Below are 20,457 nucleotides of genomic sequence, written 5' to 3'. Positions count from 1 at the left end.
GTAAGCATGTTTAATGTTTAATATTTGTATAAGTTTCGAGCAAGGAATTTTAATCTGAATTCAAGAAATCTTACAATGAAAGTGCCACTGGTTGTCATGAATGACAACTGCCACCGGTTGTCATTCATGCGTGACACACTTGTCTATGAATACAAGGAAAACGCTGAACATACACTACACTTAACATAACGTTGATGACAAAGAACAAAGAGAACTGAGGGTGTGCACAGGAATGATATTCAACAGAACAAGAAACAGGTGCGAAACTCAATCAGAAACCACAGTAACAAACAATGAACGAGATCTCAGGCAAACAGTGAAGCCGAAACAGGGAAAGCGAAAACAAGCAGAACATGACAATGACACATGACTTTCATGCTGGTTTTTAGCATGGATACACTGGTCATCAATAAGCTGTCCATCTAAAACCTACGACCATTTTCAAATTTAAACTGGTCCAAACTGGTCAAAGCTAAAACTTTAACTGTTTGCTGTTTTTTTTTTCATACACAACTTGCATGACTAGCATCTATTTTTGCACTTTGGTGTTTTTTTGGTGTTTATTTTTGCACTGTGGTGTACCACAGTGTTAGAACGAACAATTAATTTTCACAATCTTTGTGTTGTTTTGATATGAGAGAGGAGGCTAGTCCTGGTTTTGAGGGGGTTTATGAGTGTTTGTTTGCCATTGCATTCATGTTCCGTACACAGCGCAGCGCTAGCACACGGCTAATTGCTCCACCACCCGCTGCATAAATGTGATTTAATTTCTGATAATTGCTCCAAATGTGCTTCATAGACCAATCATAAACTAATTACTTACTATAATTTTCCTTAAACCTGATTTACCTCCCCCACAAACAGGTTTTCACTCAATGCTATAACATGCACAATATATGATGAATGTTTCTTTTTTTAGGTTTTGGCAGCAACTCTTCTCTCCAGGCCCCAATTCTGTTGTAGTGCTGGCCTTAACTCTTTCGGGTTACCCTCCAGCATTGCGCTAAACACGTTTAGCCGACATGTTTAATCCCGAGCCGCTTATGACGTCTGACATATATTTGTCAAATAGGATTTGAGAAATGTTATTCTCTGATGTTGCCGTGGCCACAACCTGCTGGTTCCAAATGACATTTTCAAATGAAGAGAGAGGAGCTGTGCTGAGATGGGCACGTAAGCCTCTTGAACGCAAATGCCAACCCACTGGCAAGCCATTATTCTGATGGCGAACATCCCGCAGGATAAAAGCTGGCATTAATTTACTAAAAAAGCGCTTGTCATTATGTTCTGATGTCCAAGGAATGTCTCATTAACATAAAAATATGATGTTGCCGTGACCGGTATTGTGAAGGACAGTAGCTCATAAACAATTACACAAACAGTAAAGCTATCAGGAGAAACATTTTTCCCAACAGAGCTGGACGGCTATTAGAATGAGATGGACATCTGATGTCTGACAGGTTTATGACAGTGTCATGATTATAACTGTCACAATTGCTCTGAATTACAGTGATCACTGTGTCTTCCTGCTTATCACTGCTACAGATGTGAACGAGTATGGGATTGGGATTATAATCTTCTTTCACACAGAGCTGCTGATGGATTATGAGATCATCTGGATTGAGGGGTGAGCGGTTTAATGCTAATTCTCTGATGCCCTGCGATACATTTATTGGAATGGACTGTTTTCCCGTCTTGACGGGTTTGGTAAAATGGCAAATGTTATTGCAGAAAAATGCACTATTAAATGGATTAAATTGAGCACCCCAAAATGAAAATTCTGCCATCATTCACTCTCCCTCATGTCGTTCCAAACAAAAAAATATCTATTTTTAAGAATGTAGGTAACCAAACTGTTTTGGTTCCCATTGTCTATATGGACAAGAACTGAAACGGTTTGGTTACCGACATTCATCAAAATGTGTGTGTTTTGTGTGTTTCGCAGAAGAAAGAAATGCATGCAGGTTTGGAACAACATGAGGGTGAGTGAATGAGGTGAACTATCCCTTTAAATTTACACACTTGCACACAAATTGAAGAAATATCCCACACAAAAAAAGCCATTTAAATAACCCTCAGAATTTACTTGTTTACTAGATTAAAGCCACTGTATTACAACACAAAGTACAGTGATAGCTATTAAATAATGTCCATTAAGGGAGCAAAAAAAGTTTGATACAATAGGTTCACCCTGCTAAATTAAAGATTAAATACATTACTGAACTCTTTGAAAAAGGTCTGTCATGGCCACAATCCAAAATTGTAATGAAATATTTACAGTACATAAATAAAATATCAGTGATAATGTATATTTATAATATGTATAGAAAAGAAAAAAAGAGGATAGCCTATAGAAGGACACCCCTGAAAAAGCAGGACTATTGAAGAATGGCATAATAATGCTGGTGTTTGGTTCATTCATTTAAAGCTCCTATATTTGGTGAACACAGATTTTAATTTGTTTACAGTAATAATCTTTAAAACAAAACGCAGATCGTATGCACCAGAGGACACATAAATATTACATTTCCCTCTTAAGATGAGTAAATATCCAAAGAAATGACCGATGATCTGTGCAGAATAGCTGCATGAATCATTTGTTTTTTAGAAACGTAATTTTTTTCCCTTTATCTTCTCTCTCTCTCTCTCTCTCTCTCTCTCTCTCTCTCTCTCTCTCTCTCTCTCTCTCTCTCTCACACACACACACACACACACACACACACACATTCTCATGCAAAGGGAGTCTTGCGGTTCCGTTCAACCTCAATCTCTTTAAGGCACAATAGCGCCATCATGTGTTCATTCACTTCAAATATTCATCCTCCTCCATATCAGCTAATCAGGGGATCCTCAAATCATATAAGACATGTACATTAAAAGTCATTCAGTAAATACACTATGCAAAATGAAATCAGAATTGATAAGGACTCAATTATAAAACATTACAGAATATAAAAAATAAAAAGCATAAAACCAAAATGTGTCAGAATTAAGGATATGTTATATCAAATGTAATTTGTGTGTGTGCGTGTGCGTGTGTGTGTGTGCGTGTGTATGTGTGTGTGTGTGTGTGTGTGTGTGTGTGTGTGTGTGTGTGCGTGTGTGTGCGTGTGTGCGTGTGTGTGTGTGTGTGTGTGTGTGTGTGTGTGCCCTTCTCGCTGTTCTCGGTCTGCTAGCCCTGGCAGGGCCTCTTATCTCCCACTGTTTCAGCATCTGCTCTGTACAGCCCCACACGAGCGCTAAACTTTGGCAGACAGACCACAGAGAGAGGGGCTCTTGCTCTGTGCTGAAATATGAAAATCACACAGATAGATTCATTTACCAATGACAGCTTTTGTCATACTTCAGAGAGTGTAATTTTGTGTTATAATGTTGACTGACGCTAGCGGATTATAGAATTTGCTATTCATTGGCCCACTTTTTTACTTTTAGTTCTACATGTTGTTCTGTTTTCAGTTCTGAGCAGTTTCTATATTGCAGTTTAAAGCTATATGGCTGAAGTCTGTATCAGTTTAACTTTGTTAGTGCAGAAAAAAAATTAAGTTATGAGTGGAATTTCAGTCTGTTCAAACAACAATATGTCATCCAGATTGTACACAGTGAAAACGCAATTTATCTCTTTAAAAATAAATTGTGTTACTCAATATTTGTGTAAACAAAACATTGCTCTGAATGTTTGAACATTCTGACAAAATAAAAGTTTGAACATTCTGGCTAGCATGACATAACAACAAGCGAGCAAGCGAGGAGATCTATAATATCTGAAGAAAGCTATCTATTAGCATTAGCATTAGCATTAGCGTTAGCATTACCATACAATCTCACCAGTAGATTATTACCTTGCGTAAGACGCCACATGATTTAAAATCTGCCATCTTTGCACCCAGGCCAATAAAATCTCTCATGAACAAATGTTCTTCTGGTACATTAACAGAAGATCCCTTCAAAGTTATCTGGTCTTTAATGTTTTCAATACGTTAGCACCAATATGCTAACATTGCTAACATGCTATAGACTGCATTGTTTATGGAACTTTTTTCTGAAACGTTACTTGTTTTAAAATGTTCAGAGAACATTCAAAAGTAACTTTCCCATAATGTTTGCAAAATTCTAACATGGAATGTTCCCTTAAAGGCACAGTATGTAAGTTCCGCCGCTAGAGGTCGCTTATTCAAAACAAAGGCGTAGCTTGATGACGCTGTGAATTCTTGTGGAATCAAGTTGTAGTCTTGACTCTGCCGAGAACCCTTGGGAGCAAATGCTACTGAGAGAGACCTGCGCGAAACACCGGTCTCTGAGCTTTTATTTTATAGTTACACTATAATTACTGAAAGTTACACTGTAAATTTGTTTTACTTGCGCAGTACTTTCCGGGCTGTAATCTAAAGTAAGCATTATCGTCAAATGTTCTTAGAACATTTTTGTTTGCTGGGACGAGCCATAAATGAATCTGGAGATGCAGGAAAATTACATCATGATGATTCTGATGGGCTGATGGCACCACAAACGTGCACAGCCCAAAACTCTCCACTAGCAAGACACAGATATAAAAATATAATTCTATGTTTGGCTTTTAAGAGCCATCTGAAAAAAAATGGAGGCAAGATGGTGTAATTACAACACCCTGCAAGGGCTAATGGGACCATGCCAAACCTCGACCGTTTCGGCTCAGCCAATGGCGTGAATTTGGTGCGGAACTATCTGTTCTATTTCATGCGATTCTTTTTCAATTTCACATAGTCATGCTTCTGACACAAACATTACACACTTCACGAATGTACAAGGTAAATCTGTCTTACCACTGTCTCACCTGTATCCAGTAAAGTGAAGGGTGGTGTCTATCCTCCATTCTCTGAGTCCTGTGCGTGCTCCACCCTGGGCGGCTCCACCAGCTTTTCATAGGACAACACCATCATGATCTGACAAGGATAAGTCACCATTAGTCAGTGTTAAAGGTCATACAAAATGGGAACCAACACAAAAGGTACAATATGTGTCCCTCATTATTATAAATAAACAACGACTTTACATTGAAGATCTGACACCCTATTTTTATTGTTAAAATGTGAATAGACATATTTCACATAATTAATATTTTTTTATTTCCTTAACCCTCATTGGTACGGTATTGCTTCCAGGCAATATTATCTATTTTAGTTTATTTTTAATAAAATAATACCAATTTATTGGGCAAACCTATCTCAGGGAAGAAACACTCAAATACTAATCAATGAAAGTGCAAAAAAAGTAAATTTTGTGTCCTGTTTCAGCACACACAGGTCACATGGCTCCATATTTTCTCCAATGAAAAGTACATTTTTCACAAATTTCTGTCCAGTCATTCACCCACAAAAAAATATGAGTCACCTTCACTGGTAAGTAAAGAAGTATTTTCAAGAACTTTTGATTATATATCATCAAATGTTTTAGAGTAAATAACTAAAAACTGTGTGTTGCCTCAAGGCAACATTGTACCATAATGGAATCGCACATCGGAAAGGCCATACCAGACACACTGGGTTGGATACAAATATAGTATATTTGTAAGGAAAAGAGCTGGAATTCTCTAAATATATTTGCATTGTTTCATGATTTTGTAATGCACTTATAAGAATAGTAATTCACATACTATAACTGCACATATTATGATCTGCACATTTTCAATAAAAAACACATTTTCACTTAAAAAAGGTATAAAACACAATTGCCAGTTGATGAGGGTGAGGGTGAGGATGAGGTGTCATACTGTGATGAGGAAGATGAGGGTCATAGTGACAATCCGGCAGGGAGAGAGTGAGGGTGCATTGAAGATGGAGATGAGGATGAAGATGGATATGATAACTTGATATCCTTTGGTAATACTTGTGTTCCACGATGGTACAATGTTGCCTGAGAGCAACAGCTGAATTTGAAATGTTACTTTTTATTAAATATGAAATTTGTAATACATGAAAAACTGGATAAATGTGTTTGTTCAGGTGTCTGGTTAAAGAAATTTTCAATAAATATATTTATTTTTTCTAAATGAAAATGTCAAATGTTTCAATTTGTCCATTGTGGTACAATGTTGCCTTGAGGCAGCAAACTTAAAAAAAAATTTTTTTTAAATATGGAAATTTGTATTGCTATTATTATAGTGTCCAATTGTAAGCAGGAAAAATACCACAAATAATTTTTACTCATTGAAATCATATTGCGTACCATAGAGGGTTAATATATGACCGAAAACATGGATTTTATGATTTTTTTTTTCTATTTTAGTTTAAATATTTTTTTAAAGAACTTCAGATTGTGTTAACCCATAAATATCATTAAAATATACTCACTGTTAAAAAGCGGCATGCCAATGTTAATTTCCTTTTTCCTCTTTAAATCACTGTTTCTTATATTTTGTTAGCTTTGTCGGAAGGGGACCATCCTAAATTGTCAACCTTGTTACCATGATTTTTCTTATAGTAAATAATTACTAATTCAAATTGCATGCATTCATAGAAATTTCAGCATTAAATTAAATTAAATAAATACTAAACTTCTTGAAGTGTTAGCACAAGATGAATAAATAACTGTCAATCCTGTTACTTTTCTGAAGTAAGCCTACATACAAACATATATTATTATTTATTAACATAACTTGAGATTGCACAATACAGTTTCTCAACACTTGACGGCATTCTCTGTCTGATGAAATGTTTCCAATCTAACATTTTTACTTATTTCTAAATCACCTTTTTGAAAGAAAAAGGCCAAAATGAACACACAATCTCCAGTCAATAGAGATTTTTTCAGTTGACTGGAACCGTAATAGACACTGTTTGCACAAAGCAATAAATGTAAACTTAATTGAGCTGGTAAATGATGTGTGTTATGACACACTGAGAGAAATCTCTGATAATGTTACAGAATCAGTCATAATGAGTCTGTGTACGCACCATGATGAGGGTCAGTAGAAGCATCATCATACCCAGCATCACATATAGATTTCCTATTAGACCCCCAGCCCACAGGGGACCAAGAATGGTGGCAAGACCTCCGACTGAACGACGCACACCTTGACTAAAACCTGCAGACACACACACAACAAACAGTCACCACTAGTTTTGAATATTTAAACAGCGACAAAATGTGACACCTATACAAACATGAGTGTTACATGCTGATCTCATCTATGTTTCTCTTATGTCTCTTACTGTATTCACAATGGACTTCTCTTTGTTTCTCACCTTGTGTTTTCTCAGCTGTAACCTTAGAAAAAAGGGACACCTGAGACACGGCAACGAAAGGAAGTCCCAGTAACTGCAGGAACACTCCGATGATAAACTCAATTAACTCGAACGCAAAACCACCTGAGCAAAAGACATCCACAGAGAATAAGAGCGAGAATATCAAAGACCGAAATAGACAGACAGACAGACAGACAGCAAAAGACAGGCAGATAGATAGATAGATAGATAGATAGATAGATAGATAGATAGATAGATAGATAGATAGATAGATAGATAGATAGATAGATAGATAGATAGATAGATAGATAGATAGATAGATAGATAGATAGATAGATAGATAGATAGATAGATAGATAGATAGATAGATAGATAGATAGATAGATAGATAGATAGATAGATAGATAGATAGATAGATAGATAGATAGATAGATAGATAGATAGATAGATAGATAGATAGATAGATAGCTGGCACCAAACTGAGCAGGCATATTGTGTCTGTCCATGCCCAGGTGTATGCCAGTTTCTCTGGATGTCTGCCAGACACACACACATACACACACCCTGTGGATTGGCCAGGAAGGTGAGGCACCAGACACAAGCCCCGCTGCAGATGAGCAGCCCCACCGCCAGCACCACCCGGTCCTCCAACACACGGCTCAGCCAGCGCACCAGGAAGAAACCTGCAATTACCTCCACCCCACACAGGCTGTACATCACACTGTTCCCCAGCTCACCGAAGCCAAAGTACTTCTGCGTCAGAGGGGTCACCATGGTCTGGAGATGAGAGCAGGAAATTGGTACGCAGACATCAACCACTCACAACACCCTAACAACCACATAGCAACACGCTTAAAACAACTCAGAATTAATAGCAAGTCTTCCATGGGGAAGCACCACTCACATTTTCTTCAGGCAATGTAAAGTAAATGTAAGATTATAATGTATCCAGCACATGCTTTTTTCATAGAGAAATTTGATTTGATGTAAAAGAATAAACCTAGACATGATATATCTGAAAGGAGAAAAAGTTAATGAAAAGGAACATCCAGAACTTTATTATCAGTTTGTCGTGTATCTAGGTCAGGCAACCGGGAAGGTAAATGTGTGTCAATTTCAAATACCTGATTATATTAAATCAAAGCTTAGATTAGATTACATTAAATTAGATTTAAATGGTCCTACTATTGTGAGCCTAATCAATCATAATTGGACAGACATTGTTTAGTGGCTCAGATGAATTTAGGACAGTGTGGGCGGTCTGGTGACTGGCTTTCAGAAGCACTGTGCCCATTCAAAGCACATATTGAATGCAACTTCCAAAATAACATCATAATAATATTTTTGAGTGCTTTTATGATATTATAAGCATCACATTTCTGCTTTTAAAAATTCTAAATATTGGCCCCATTCACTTACCAGATCCTCATTATTTTTTGTTTTACTTTTAAACAAAATGAGGGATGAGTCAAATAATTTTTGTGGAATAAACATTTTGTCACAAATACTGTTGATTGAGCTTAGTGTATTGAACCTGGAATAATCATTTGATTTTTTTTCATAGGCTAATGTGTTAATAATTTAATTTAGCTTTAGTGCAGTGACAACAAAAAGCCAATTATCTGAGTTTGGAAATGTAAAAAAATTAAATAAACCTTGATTACTGCTTTGTCTCACACATTATAAATTTGTCTTTATGAATAAAGCTTCCTTTGTATTTTAAAAACGGGCCTCATAAAAGGGATCATCATACTTTGGGGTTATCAGGTTTTAACATGAACTTATAGCACGTTTTAGCATGTTTTAGCATATTGCTAGCACATTTTAACATGCTGCAAACATTTTTTAGCATAAGCAAGTTTTTTTTTTATTATTATTGTTGCTATCATTCCTAACCGCGATGCTTTTACCGTATTTTACCACACTGCTAACAAATTTTGTTAACACAGTGATAACATTGTTTTAACATTGCTAGCACATTTCTAGCATATTGCTAGCATGTTTTAACATTTAGCAAGAATGCTGTTAGTGTTTTAGCATGATGTTAGCATGCTGCAAGCATGTTTTATGTTGCTTGCTGGTTTTCCCCCAGTTTCACAGACAAGGCTTAAAACTAGTCCCAGACTAAAATGCACGTTTGAGTTGTTTTAACTCAAAGCAACTTGCAGTGACATATCGTCTCAGGTTACGACTGTAACCATAGTTCCCTGAGAAGGGAACGAGACACTGCGTCAAGGACACGTTGGGAAGCACGAATAGTCAAATAGTCAAATGGCGAGAGAGAACATCACAGGCGGGTGACGTCATGACCAGGAAAGCATAAAGGCACATATGGAACAAACTGCATCCATAGGCTACTTCCTGCATCCCTGTGAGTGACCTACTTCGGCTAAATTGAAGCTAATGCCGTTTGAGTTAAAAGTTGACGCAGCATCTCGTTCCCTTCTCAGGGTACTATGGTTACTGTTGTGTTCCCTTTCAAGGGAACTCGCGCTGCGTCAATGAAAGTGAAGTGACGTGTGGACAAGTATGGTGATCCATACTTGGAATTTGTGTTCTGCATTTAACCCATCCAAGTGCACACACACACACACCGTGAACACACACCCGGAGCAGTGGGCAGCTATATTGCTGTAGCGGCCATGGAGAAGTTGGGGGTTCGGTGCCTTGCTCAAGGGCCTCACCTCAGTCGTGGTATTGAGGGTGGAGGAGGGCACTGGTTATTCACTGCCCCCACTGACAATTCCTGCCGGACCTGACACTCGAACCCGCAACCTTCCGGTTACAAGTCCGACTCTCTAACCATTAGGCCACGACTGCCCACTTTGTTTTTTATTTGTTTTTTGGTCTGTTTTTTTTTTTCAATGACGCATTGGTAACGAGAAACTTAGCTGTGAGAGAATCGTCTGTTGTGAGAGTGACTGAGCTCCTAACACATGACCCTGGGACAGGAACCAATGCTCCCTCCATATAACCAAGGCACGGAGAAACCTCCGCGAACTTGATCATACGAAGTGGGTTGCCCCTCTGGGAAAACCCCTTGGTCCTGAGCCACCACTGCAAAGGTCTCATGCACAGCAGGCCAAAAGGTATCACGTTGGATGAAGTTGCCATCAGACCTAACAGTCTCTGAAACTGTTTCACAGTGAGTGACTGGCCTAGCTTGAGATTTTTTACTGATGTGAGTTTGGAAGCTACACTAGCGGGTGATAGGACGGCCTCCATCGTGACTGAATCCCACACCACACCCAAAAAAGTGGTTCTCTGTGCTGGAGAAAGCACACTCTTCTTGGCATTCAATCTCAGCCCCAACTTCTGAATATGAGCGAGAACGACATCTTGATGCCAAACCAAAATCTCCTCTGACTGGGCTAGAATAAGCCTGTCGTCGATGTAATTCAAAAACTGAATACCATGCAGCCTGAGCGGTGCCAGAGCTGCATCCATGCATTTCGTGAATGTACGGGTTGACAGAGCGAGACCGAATGGAAGGACCCGATACTGATATGCTTCGCCCCTGAAAGCAAACCTCAGGAACTTCCTGTGTTGCGGAATGATGGAGACATGAAAGTATGCGTCCCTAAGATCTATTGTGACAAACCAGTCCTCTGATCTAATTTGAGTCACAATCTGTTTTAGAGTTAGCATCTTGAACTGCACGATTCAGATGACGAAGATCTAAAAAAAGGACGCAACCCTTGATCCTTCTTAAGAACAATAAAGACTGTAAAAACCCGACTCCCTGTCGGGTGGAGGGACCCGTTCTATAGCCTCCTTTGCTAAGAGAGTTTTTACTTCTTGTTCCATCACCAGAGCCTGCTCGGGATGCACTAATATTAGCAGCACCCCGTTGTATTGAGAGGCTGGCCTCTGGTGTACTGGTAGCCGCTACCTCGAGGGCCTGAAACATACTGGCAGGACACACCCGATTTAGCTGCTTTTTGACCCTCCTCAGAGGGTGCGTGCTCGAGGTGACATCGTGTAGACGTTGCGCTGAAACCACGCTGGAAACCACTGTTCCCAGAGGCACCGAGGGTGGCGGGGTTGGCAGACTGGCCTCTAGAGGGTGATGAAATGGAATGGGCACCGTATACTGAGGTGTACACCGCTCCACCCCATGGTAGCGTAAGGACCTCTTTTGAGTATCGTCCCTGCACCCACTATTGTTTCTGTGGCAGGGCATGGGAAGCGAAACTCTCTTTCTGTTGCACTTTGTATGAGGAGCTTGACAGCTGGGGCTGCTCATGTTCAGAGGGTTGGGGACGGCGAGGGAGGTACCGCTTCAATGCCTCCTCCTTCTTTTTAGTCTACTAGAACCTCTCGACGACAGTGTTTACTGTGTCACCGAAGAGGCCAGAGGGAGACAGCAGGGCATCCAGGAAAAAGGCTTTGTCTTTTTCTTTTATCTATGACATATTAAGCCGTAGATGCCTCTCTGTGGCCACCAGGGCTGCCATAGACTGCTCTATTGCTCTGGTAATCATGTCCACCAGCTCCTCATACACTGGGGGAAGAGGTGGCGAAACCTCTTCCCCCACTCCGATACTCAACACATTCACCTCCTCAGAACTGGACATGTGAAGTACTATAACGTTACAAACAACAATAAATAAGACAGACAGTTTGACATAGAGTGCTTGCTGAGCCACAGAAGCTAATGTTTGTTGTTCCAGATGTGCCTTTATGCTTTGCTGGTCATGACGTCGCCTGCCTGTGATGTTCTCTCTCGCCATTGGACTAGTTGACATATACGTGCTTCAGATGCAATCACGCAGAGGCATTGCCAACGCATCATTGACGCAGTGCAAGTTCCCTTGAAAGGGAACTTAAAATACGTCAGTGCCATTGTTTTGTCTCAAGATGAACACCAGTAATATCTTTTTTAAAGGCATGTTAAAAAAAGCTACTTAAATGTCCTAATTGAACTAAGGCTAGCATAGCTGTTGCTAGCATATTCCTAACACACCTTAGCACATTGCTAGCATGACACCCTGCGAGCTGGTTTTAACATGCTTCTAACATGTTTTAACATTTAGCGAGAACGCTGTTAGAATGTTTGATGTTACCATGTTTTAGCTGGTTTTAACATTTTGTTTACATTTTGTTTACAAGTTGCTAGCATATTCCTAACACACTGCTAGCATGCTTTGACACCTTGCAAGCAAGTTTTACCATGCTCCACTGTTTTAATATATTTCTAGCACTTTGCTAACATGTTTTAAGATGTTGTTAGTATGCTTTAGCTTGCTAACACATCCTAGGTAGGCTTTGTTAATAGATCCGTAGCCCGAAGGCTCTGATCTGAGTTTGGTAGTCATAGTTTGAAAGATCTATGCTGCATTAATTTTAGAACTTTTGGTCTGAAAAGAAAAAGATCAAGCTGCTAAAATAGTAGATAAGCCAACAGAATTTCTGAAGGCTGGAATACACTACATGACTTTTGCCCAGATAGCCTATTTGCCCTGATTTACAGTCTGGATGAGTTAGTTCTTGAAAGTTAGAGACAGTTTTCAGATTTGAGTTGGCAGATTTTAAGGAAAATCATAGAGTTTGATGGGCATAGACCCCGATTTTTTATCTTCAGACTATGAATCTGTCCACCATTTTGAAAACATGTTAAACATGTTTCAACTTATACTGATTTTAACACATATTGATTTAATTTGTCCACTGTCGTAGTGCATATGTTTCATAAGTTTGTCATGTTCAGACCGACTTGAAAGTCTGGTAGTGTAGTAGTCGTGTGTGATGCCCAATTTTTAATGGTTACAGTCAGCAAGTATAAAATCGGTTTAGATTTTAAATGTCATGTAGTGTATTCTAGCATTAAGTTGCTAAAGAGAGTTTATCACATTAGGTCTTCTGGCAGTAAGTGAACCAGGACTGCTACTAGTGCCACCCTGAAAATGATGACTTTTACCTCGAGTGCTGTCTGATTGAAGAGAGTGATGAATTGAGCAGTGAGGAGAACCACCACCTCCTCCCTAAGAAATTCTACAGAGAGAGAGAGAGAGAGAGAGAGAGAGAGAGAGAGAGAGAGAGAGAGAGAGAGAGAGAGAGAGAGAGAGAGAGAGAGAGAGAGAGAGAGAGAGAGAGCGCTATAGATCTCAGGCTGTCAAGACAGGATTGAATATAATGGAAATATCTACCACACACACACACACACACACACTGCAATCATAGAGCAAAGACAGAATGAAGTGATCAATAAGGTGTTTTCAGACCGCTACTCTCAGATTAGCGCCTTAGATGCAGCAGAAAAGGAATCAATGCCACACCAATTTAAACTGCACTGCTAAAAAAATATTTTAATCTGACATTAAACTCTGGGCTTTACCTCGACTGGCACTGAAGTTTTCAAAGGGGTCAGCGGTATCTGGAGGTGGGGAATCAGGAGGAGAAGGTGGGAGTTCGGATGAGAGCTGGGTCTCGGTCTGTTCTGGATTGACCGGGCCATTCGAGTCCAATGCTACGACCCTGTCTTCATCTTCCAGACTCATGAGGGGCTCATCTTCTTCACCTCTGACCTCTCTGAGGGGCATGTGCTGTTCAGGGAAGGAGTCCAGTGGTGGGATGTCCCAGTAAAGGACCATCACTGCAAACTGCATAAGCAGCCACATCCCGCACATGAAGAGCTGGGTCAAAAGAGCACAAGGCCAGGAAGCTTGAATTAAAGAAGTCAACTTACATAAATGGCAAATAAAAATGTTGAAAATAATATAGAAATAAATGACTAACTTACAGGTGAATCTTACAAAGAACACATGTCATTTCACATTATTGAGACTTTATTTTGGATTCTCAGGATCATGTATTTTATTTCATTTTATAGAGGAGCAACAGAACAGGTGTGGGAACGTATTAACCAACGAGACTAATTAGTGACCTAAGGCAAACAGAATCACAGAAACTGAGCAGAGAAAAAACATGTTACACAATTACCCCCCTTTGATTTATGGTGTGAAATATCAGTAAGAAATTTTTTGGAGCTTATTATGTGAGATCCACTGACAGGATATGTTTCCCAGCCCTGTTCCTATTTCCTATTGAGCCCCCCAGCACTACATTTTGGATGTCTCCCTCACTTGATCTGATGCAACCATTTCAGGTCTTGGATCTTCTACTAATGATCTGATGAGTGCTATCATGCGTTTCATTAAGGAGACATTTGAAATGTGCAGAGTTACCACATTCACATTACAAGCTGTATCCATCATAATTTGCAACAAATGTGTGTGTGCGTGTGTGTGTGTGTGTGTGTGTGTGTGTGTGTGTGTGTGTGTGTGTGTGTGTGTGTGTGTGTGTGTGTGTGTGTGTGTGTGTGTGTGTGTGTGTGTGTGTGTGTGTGTGTGTGTGTGGACTGGTAATCCCTACGTTATGGGGACAAAATGTCCCCACAAAGATGGCAATATCCGAAATCCTCATCCTTGTGGGGACATTTTTAGGTCCCCATGAGGAAAACATCTTATAAATCAGACTAAGTGATATTTTTTGAAAATGTAAAAATGCAGAATGTCTCCTGTGATGGGTAGGTTTAGGGGCAGGGGCAGTGTAGGGGGATAGAATATACGGTATGTACAGTATAAAAACCATTATGCCTATGGAAAGTCCCCATAAAACATGAAAACCCAACGTGTGTGTGTATGTGTGTGTGTGTGTGTGTGTGTGTGTGTGTGTGTGTGTGCGTGCGTGCGTGCGTGCGTGCGTGCGTGCGTGCGTGTGTGTGTTTAGAGTGCAAGTAAATTTATAAGAAATTGGCAAAAACACACTTACCCCAGGTGAGGTGTACTTATTTACTATGAATGGACCCAATTTGAAATCACACAACCGTAGAAATATATTGAATGCAGGACCTGCAAGTAAAAATGCATATAGTATAATATATATTGCCACTTATTGCATGGTGGAACACTGACTCACCAATCAGAAGTCCAGCCTGACGGCATGCCATGACAGCAGCAAAGACACTAGCTCGCTCATCAGGGAGGGTGGTGCGTGTAAGGAACCCAAAAATGGAGGAACCAGCTCCTGCTCCAATACCTGATGGAAAGACGCAGTATAATCCAGAAAATTACTGTAAATACTATGTGCTGTAACTAAAGTCAGTTTATAAGCATAAGCATCACGTCATTTAGTACAAGGCACAAGCATATTGGCTTGCTCAACCTTTACCTCCCCCAGCTCCACCTGTCTGTATATCTAAATACTTGTTAAAAAAATGATAAACAATAAATTATATATATATAAACATATCATGTATTCATCATTTTTATATTTGACATATATATACTGTGTGTACGTGTGTACGTGTGTTGCAATTAATCACGATTGTTACAGAAAATATGTGTGATTAATTATATTATATGTATATAATTTTATAAACAAGTAATAAACTTGTTATAAACAAGTCATTATGTCTGGTCTGGTCTGGTCTGACTCAATACTGCATTGCAGAAATTACAATCTAACGAGCGTCATCGATCAAAAAGAGCAGTCTCTCTGTTGGTATCTGTTGGATGTCTTAAATCTCATTAATGTTGATGGTTTACACCACAGGAGCACAGAAACTCACAAACAACGCTCATTGTGACTGATGGTGCAACTTCGAAATATCTTCACCTGCAACAAGACGGCTGGACAGCAGAAGCCATTTTGAATATCCCATGAAGTACATGAAGTTTCCTATAAGACAAATGTGTTACTTTGAGCAAGTAAAACAATATTTTAGGAGATCGTAACTGCATAAGAACAAGGGTTATTTGATATGTTTTAAAAACCATTTTCATTCTTAGGTACTGACCTACAATTTCAAACACATTGGAGAAGAGAATGATGGTCTTTGTAGTTCTGGTCTTGTCTGACCAGTGACCAAACATTGGACCTGACACCAGCCCACTGAAGCTGAACGCAGAAAGACCCAACCCAAGAAAATAAGGTGGTGCCTCTAATAACTGCAGATATCGCCATATAGTGGGCAGAATTACAGCTGAGAGAGAGAGTGACAGTTTAAGCTGTTGATGTGCAAAATACAATCAATACATTCATCATTTACACATTAATACAGCTTTCTTGAGGATATTAAGACTTATCGATTCAAACATGTGATTTGCTGCATGGATTTGTTTTTAATTAGAAAGAAAAGAAAAGAGTAAAATTGAATTCTAGGCTACTTACCATATTCTATGCCACTCAAAAGAAATATTAATCCAACAGTGAGAAAAGACAGCTTTCTTTTTTGTCTGTAATCCATCGTAGTGTTTCTGTAGGTTATTTTCACAGCACTTGATCATTCCTCTTCCTCATGGTCCAATTATTGTAATGAGAGGGATGGTGTTCTCCATTACAGGCTCCGGTATGTAACCTTGCTCATTTTACTTTAGGCTATATCTCTTTTTTTTGTGGGTAATAGCATATCATTCAGCAAAAGACAGTATAAACCATGTGGTGCCATCGAGTTTAGGAACGACTAGGGACATTTTTTTGTTTTTGTTGATAATTTTACACAAACATGCTGTTTGATGTTCAGTGGATCCCTTTTCCTTGAATATGATCATTCAAGTCCCCCTCACGAGGCAACGATAATTTACCTTTTCATTGATGCAGCATTGAAGATGAACAGGGCTCAGGCACTTCCAACAGTCTCTGTACACTGTACAAGCACCAGAGATCTAGTATTACCTGTGGGCTTGTATCCATTATTTATCGTGTTCAGGTGAAGTGGACTGTAATTCTACTCCCTTAATGCTGCATCTTCACTTCTTTATAACAGAAATTCAGTTAATTCCTGAGCACACAGTGAAAAAGGACCAAGGCCGAAATGACATACACTATGCTTACAATGGTCTTGAAATTAGCAAAACTTAGGCAAATGCACTGCTTAGAAAGCTATTGCTGTCTCAGAAAAAAACATCAAAGACAGAATGAAGTTTTTGGCAGAATATGTGAGGTTGTGTGTGGAGTGATGAATCACAATGAAACATGGTGATGCTCCAGAGCGATGTCTTCGAAAATCTGCTGAGAAATGTAATAATAAATGCATCTCTATCACAGTGAATTATGGAGGAAGAGACTGTGTCATTGAGCCTTTTTAGCTTCTGGTGTTGGTGAGTTGCTTCACTGTGAAAAGTCTTTTAATGCTTTAGAGTACAGGAGAATATTGCAGAATGGCTTGCTTCCCACAAATGAAAAATCTAAAGAGGAATGATCAGGCATTATTTTTCAATGCTCCTGCCCACATTGCAAAGACAACAAAGAAGTGTCTTGAGAACAAGTCCATCAGGCTCATGTTTTGGCCTGGTCAGAGTCCAGATTTGAACCCTGTGAATATTTGGTCTCACATTAACTAACTGGGAGACATTTTTCAACTACTCACAAACTGTTTGAAGCCATCAACATTGAGTGGAACTGGAACAACACAGACACTTCTTCCTGTAAAAAAAAAATAAAAAAAAAACTGTCTGCAAGTTGGGGAAGCTATTCTGTGCTGTAAAGTTACTTTATCTACAGTATTTAATTTCCTGACACAATTTTTTAGAGTGTATATACATAATAATTATACACAGTACACACACATATATTATGCAAACACACTTTTATTTTGGATGTGATTAATTGTGATTAATCGATTTGATAGCACTAATTTAAGCAATATTTGACCACTTTCATTTGTATCCTTCTGACCCATGTGTTTGTCCCTTATAGGTTTAATCATTATTTGCTCAGCATCTTAACTGTATAGGGTCAGATAGGACCGTGTACTCTTGCAGGTATTTTGTTTATACTGATATATAGACACTAATATGTTCTATTTCACAAAGGACTCTGAAAGTACTTTCATTGTGTGCCAGCCACAGGAGAACCCAGAACAGAACATCTAAAGCAAACACAGCAGTGCCCTGGCAGCCACCTTTCTTTTAGATGCCAATAACCCCTTGGTTCAAGTCAAGTCAATTTTTCTTTAATTATATTGTGATTTATACAATACAGATGGCTAAAGCAGCTTCACAGTGATAAACAGGAAAATAGGCTAATGATCAACGATGTAAACAGAATTCAGTTCCACTGTAAAGTAGCTCTAAAAAGACAATAGTGTTATTATTCAGAGCAGACGTTGCACCACTGGTGACTCGCGGACTCCTTGTCCCATTTTGGCAATGTTGCACTCTCTCAGCCCAGTGGATGCTGATCTGGGTGTTCAGTAGCACAATCCAGCTCGTCCTGCCTGTGGCCTCCAGTTTGTACTCTCTCTCCAAGTCTTGTGTTCCTGCCCTTTTTCTGTGCTCATTCAGGCTAAGGGTACATTTACACCAATGGTGTGCGGTGGGGTTTTAAAATGAGGAGGCAAAGTCCACACACTTTATTATATATCAAATGTAAATGTATGTCCATGTTACACCTAATTATCCTGGTTAAATAAACATTACATAAAAAAGAGAGACCAAATACAATTCTATTTTGTATTTTTACACTATGTAATGTTCTATTTGTTAAAACTAAGTATAAATTTCATCAAGTTAGTGTTGTCACTTTGTAGGCCAACTGGCAGTTAGCATCGCACTGGTTCCCTCGAGAAAAACCCAATAGGATTTTCCCATAGGCTTTTGGATTATCGCAAAAAAAATATTCTGTGATCAACAAAAGTTTATGATACTTACACGTTTTGTCCATCAAAATAGTTATCACAGATGAACACAACTTTTATTCATTTTGAAATGCAGTCGTCAGAAGTAAAAACCTTAAGGTAGGCTATAAACAAACTACACCATGGTCCCACGATCATCACTAAGCTTCTGACAACTCTTTCAGTTTTTAACTAAAAACATTTTCCCAGAATGTTTGAGTTAGACTAGTTTATGAGCACAATTATAAGCATAATGAGGCAGTAAAAGTGAACTGTGTTTACCTTTACAGCGTGATGACGTCCCATTTAGCCTTTTTCAAGACACTTAACTTTTAAAAGTTTTTAAAAAATCAGGAGTGAGGTAATAGCCTACTGATATATTTTATGTCATAGAATAAAACTTGAGCTTATGTTCACCACAGACCATTTTTAGCCATTTAACAAAATCCCATTAAAAAAACCCATTGACTTCCTGACGAGGGAACCGGAAATGCTAAAATGCTCGCTTCCACATTTTGGCCTACAAAAAAGATGTCATACCTGCACCACTCAATTACCCCCACTAAACTCACTGCACACATTAGGGGATCAATGGCTGCATCCGGAAACTTAAAAAGGCTGCCTTCAGAGGACGAATTCCAAGGTAGGAAGGCATCAGGCACGTCCGAATCCAACTTAGCTTCACTTCTCCTGATTTATCTGATTGATTTTTGAAGGCAGCATAGATGTATCCTTCACTCCCTTTGATATCCCACAATCCTCAGCATTCCATTCTGTGACAGCTGAGCTAGAAAAAAAAAGATTGCGTCAGAAAGTTGCGGTTGCTGTTCAGTTTGTGTAAATGTCAGTTTTTGACCAACATTTTCCACTTCTGATATCATTTCTAGCGAGAAATTACTACTGTAGTAATTAAATATTTGTTTAGTTCTCACTAAAGCTCGCTCTATTTTGCTGTAGATCATTAAACTGTTACACTGCCTTAGAAGTCTGTCCGAAATCAGTTTCATATGGTGCCTTCATGCACAAACGCTGCCTTACAAGTCATTATCTGACAAGTCAGCTGCCTAGGTTGTCGGACGTCATGTTTTCGGATGCGGCCAATGGGATCAGAGGAGGCATGAGAGATGTGGACTTTACCTGCGGTTGTCGCTGTTGAACAGTGTTACTCTATAAAAACTTTTACACTTTTTAATGTCACATTTTGTAATATTTGCGTTGTTTTATTTTTGTAATATCGATTATTTTCTCATCTAGTTTTTTTGAGGAGACACTGCCCCCCTTGCCTCCTTGGTGGAAATGCCCCTGATTTACACCACAAAGATGTACTAAAAACAATGGAAACAATCACAGTGTTATCAAAACGACCCTGTTCACAGGGATCCGCGAAAATGACAAATAAACTGTATTCTGCTGCCAGGCCAGTAGTTGGCAATGCCACTTTGTAAAGAAACACTATGCGCCTTTTGCAAATTTGCGTTTTTGTTGTTTTCAAGACAACAATAACGGTATTGTTTTCAAAAACTTGCACTTTGAGTCCTGTTTTCAAAAGTTTTCAGGCCCCCAAAACGTAAATGGACGGCCAAAACGCATAAAATGTTCCCTTTCGAAAGGGAACTC

At 39.1% G+C, this 20,457-nt stretch overlaps 1 protein-coding gene across 1 annotated transcript; it reads right to left on the bottom strand.

The window, feature by feature from the left end:
- Positions 1–4,838: 4,838 nt before the first annotated feature.
- Positions 4,839–16,470, bottom strand: mfsd8l2 (major facilitator superfamily domain containing 8-like 2; the record flags this gene model as incomplete). The annotated part of the gene is made up of 11 exons (XM_079819321.1): positions 4,839–4,919; positions 6,930–7,060; positions 7,221–7,343; positions 7,784–7,997; positions 13,141–13,214; positions 13,558–13,855; positions 14,994–15,073; positions 15,141–15,260; positions 15,840–15,902; positions 16,021–16,206; positions 16,395–16,470. The coding sequence occupies 11 exons, from the start codon at positions 16,468–16,470 to the stop codon at positions 4,839–4,841; spliced, it is 1,446 nt and encodes a 481-aa protein (XP_079675447.1).
- Between the last annotated feature and the right edge of the window lie 3,987 nt (positions 16,471–20,457).

Source organism: Gobio gobio (assembly GCF_949357685.1).
Source record: "Gobio gobio genome assembly, chromosome: 6".
In the NCBI taxonomy this organism is placed as follows: Eukaryota; Metazoa; Chordata; class Actinopteri; order Cypriniformes; family Gobionidae; genus Gobio; species Gobio gobio.
This window is presented reverse-complemented; position numbering and strand designations above follow the sequence as displayed.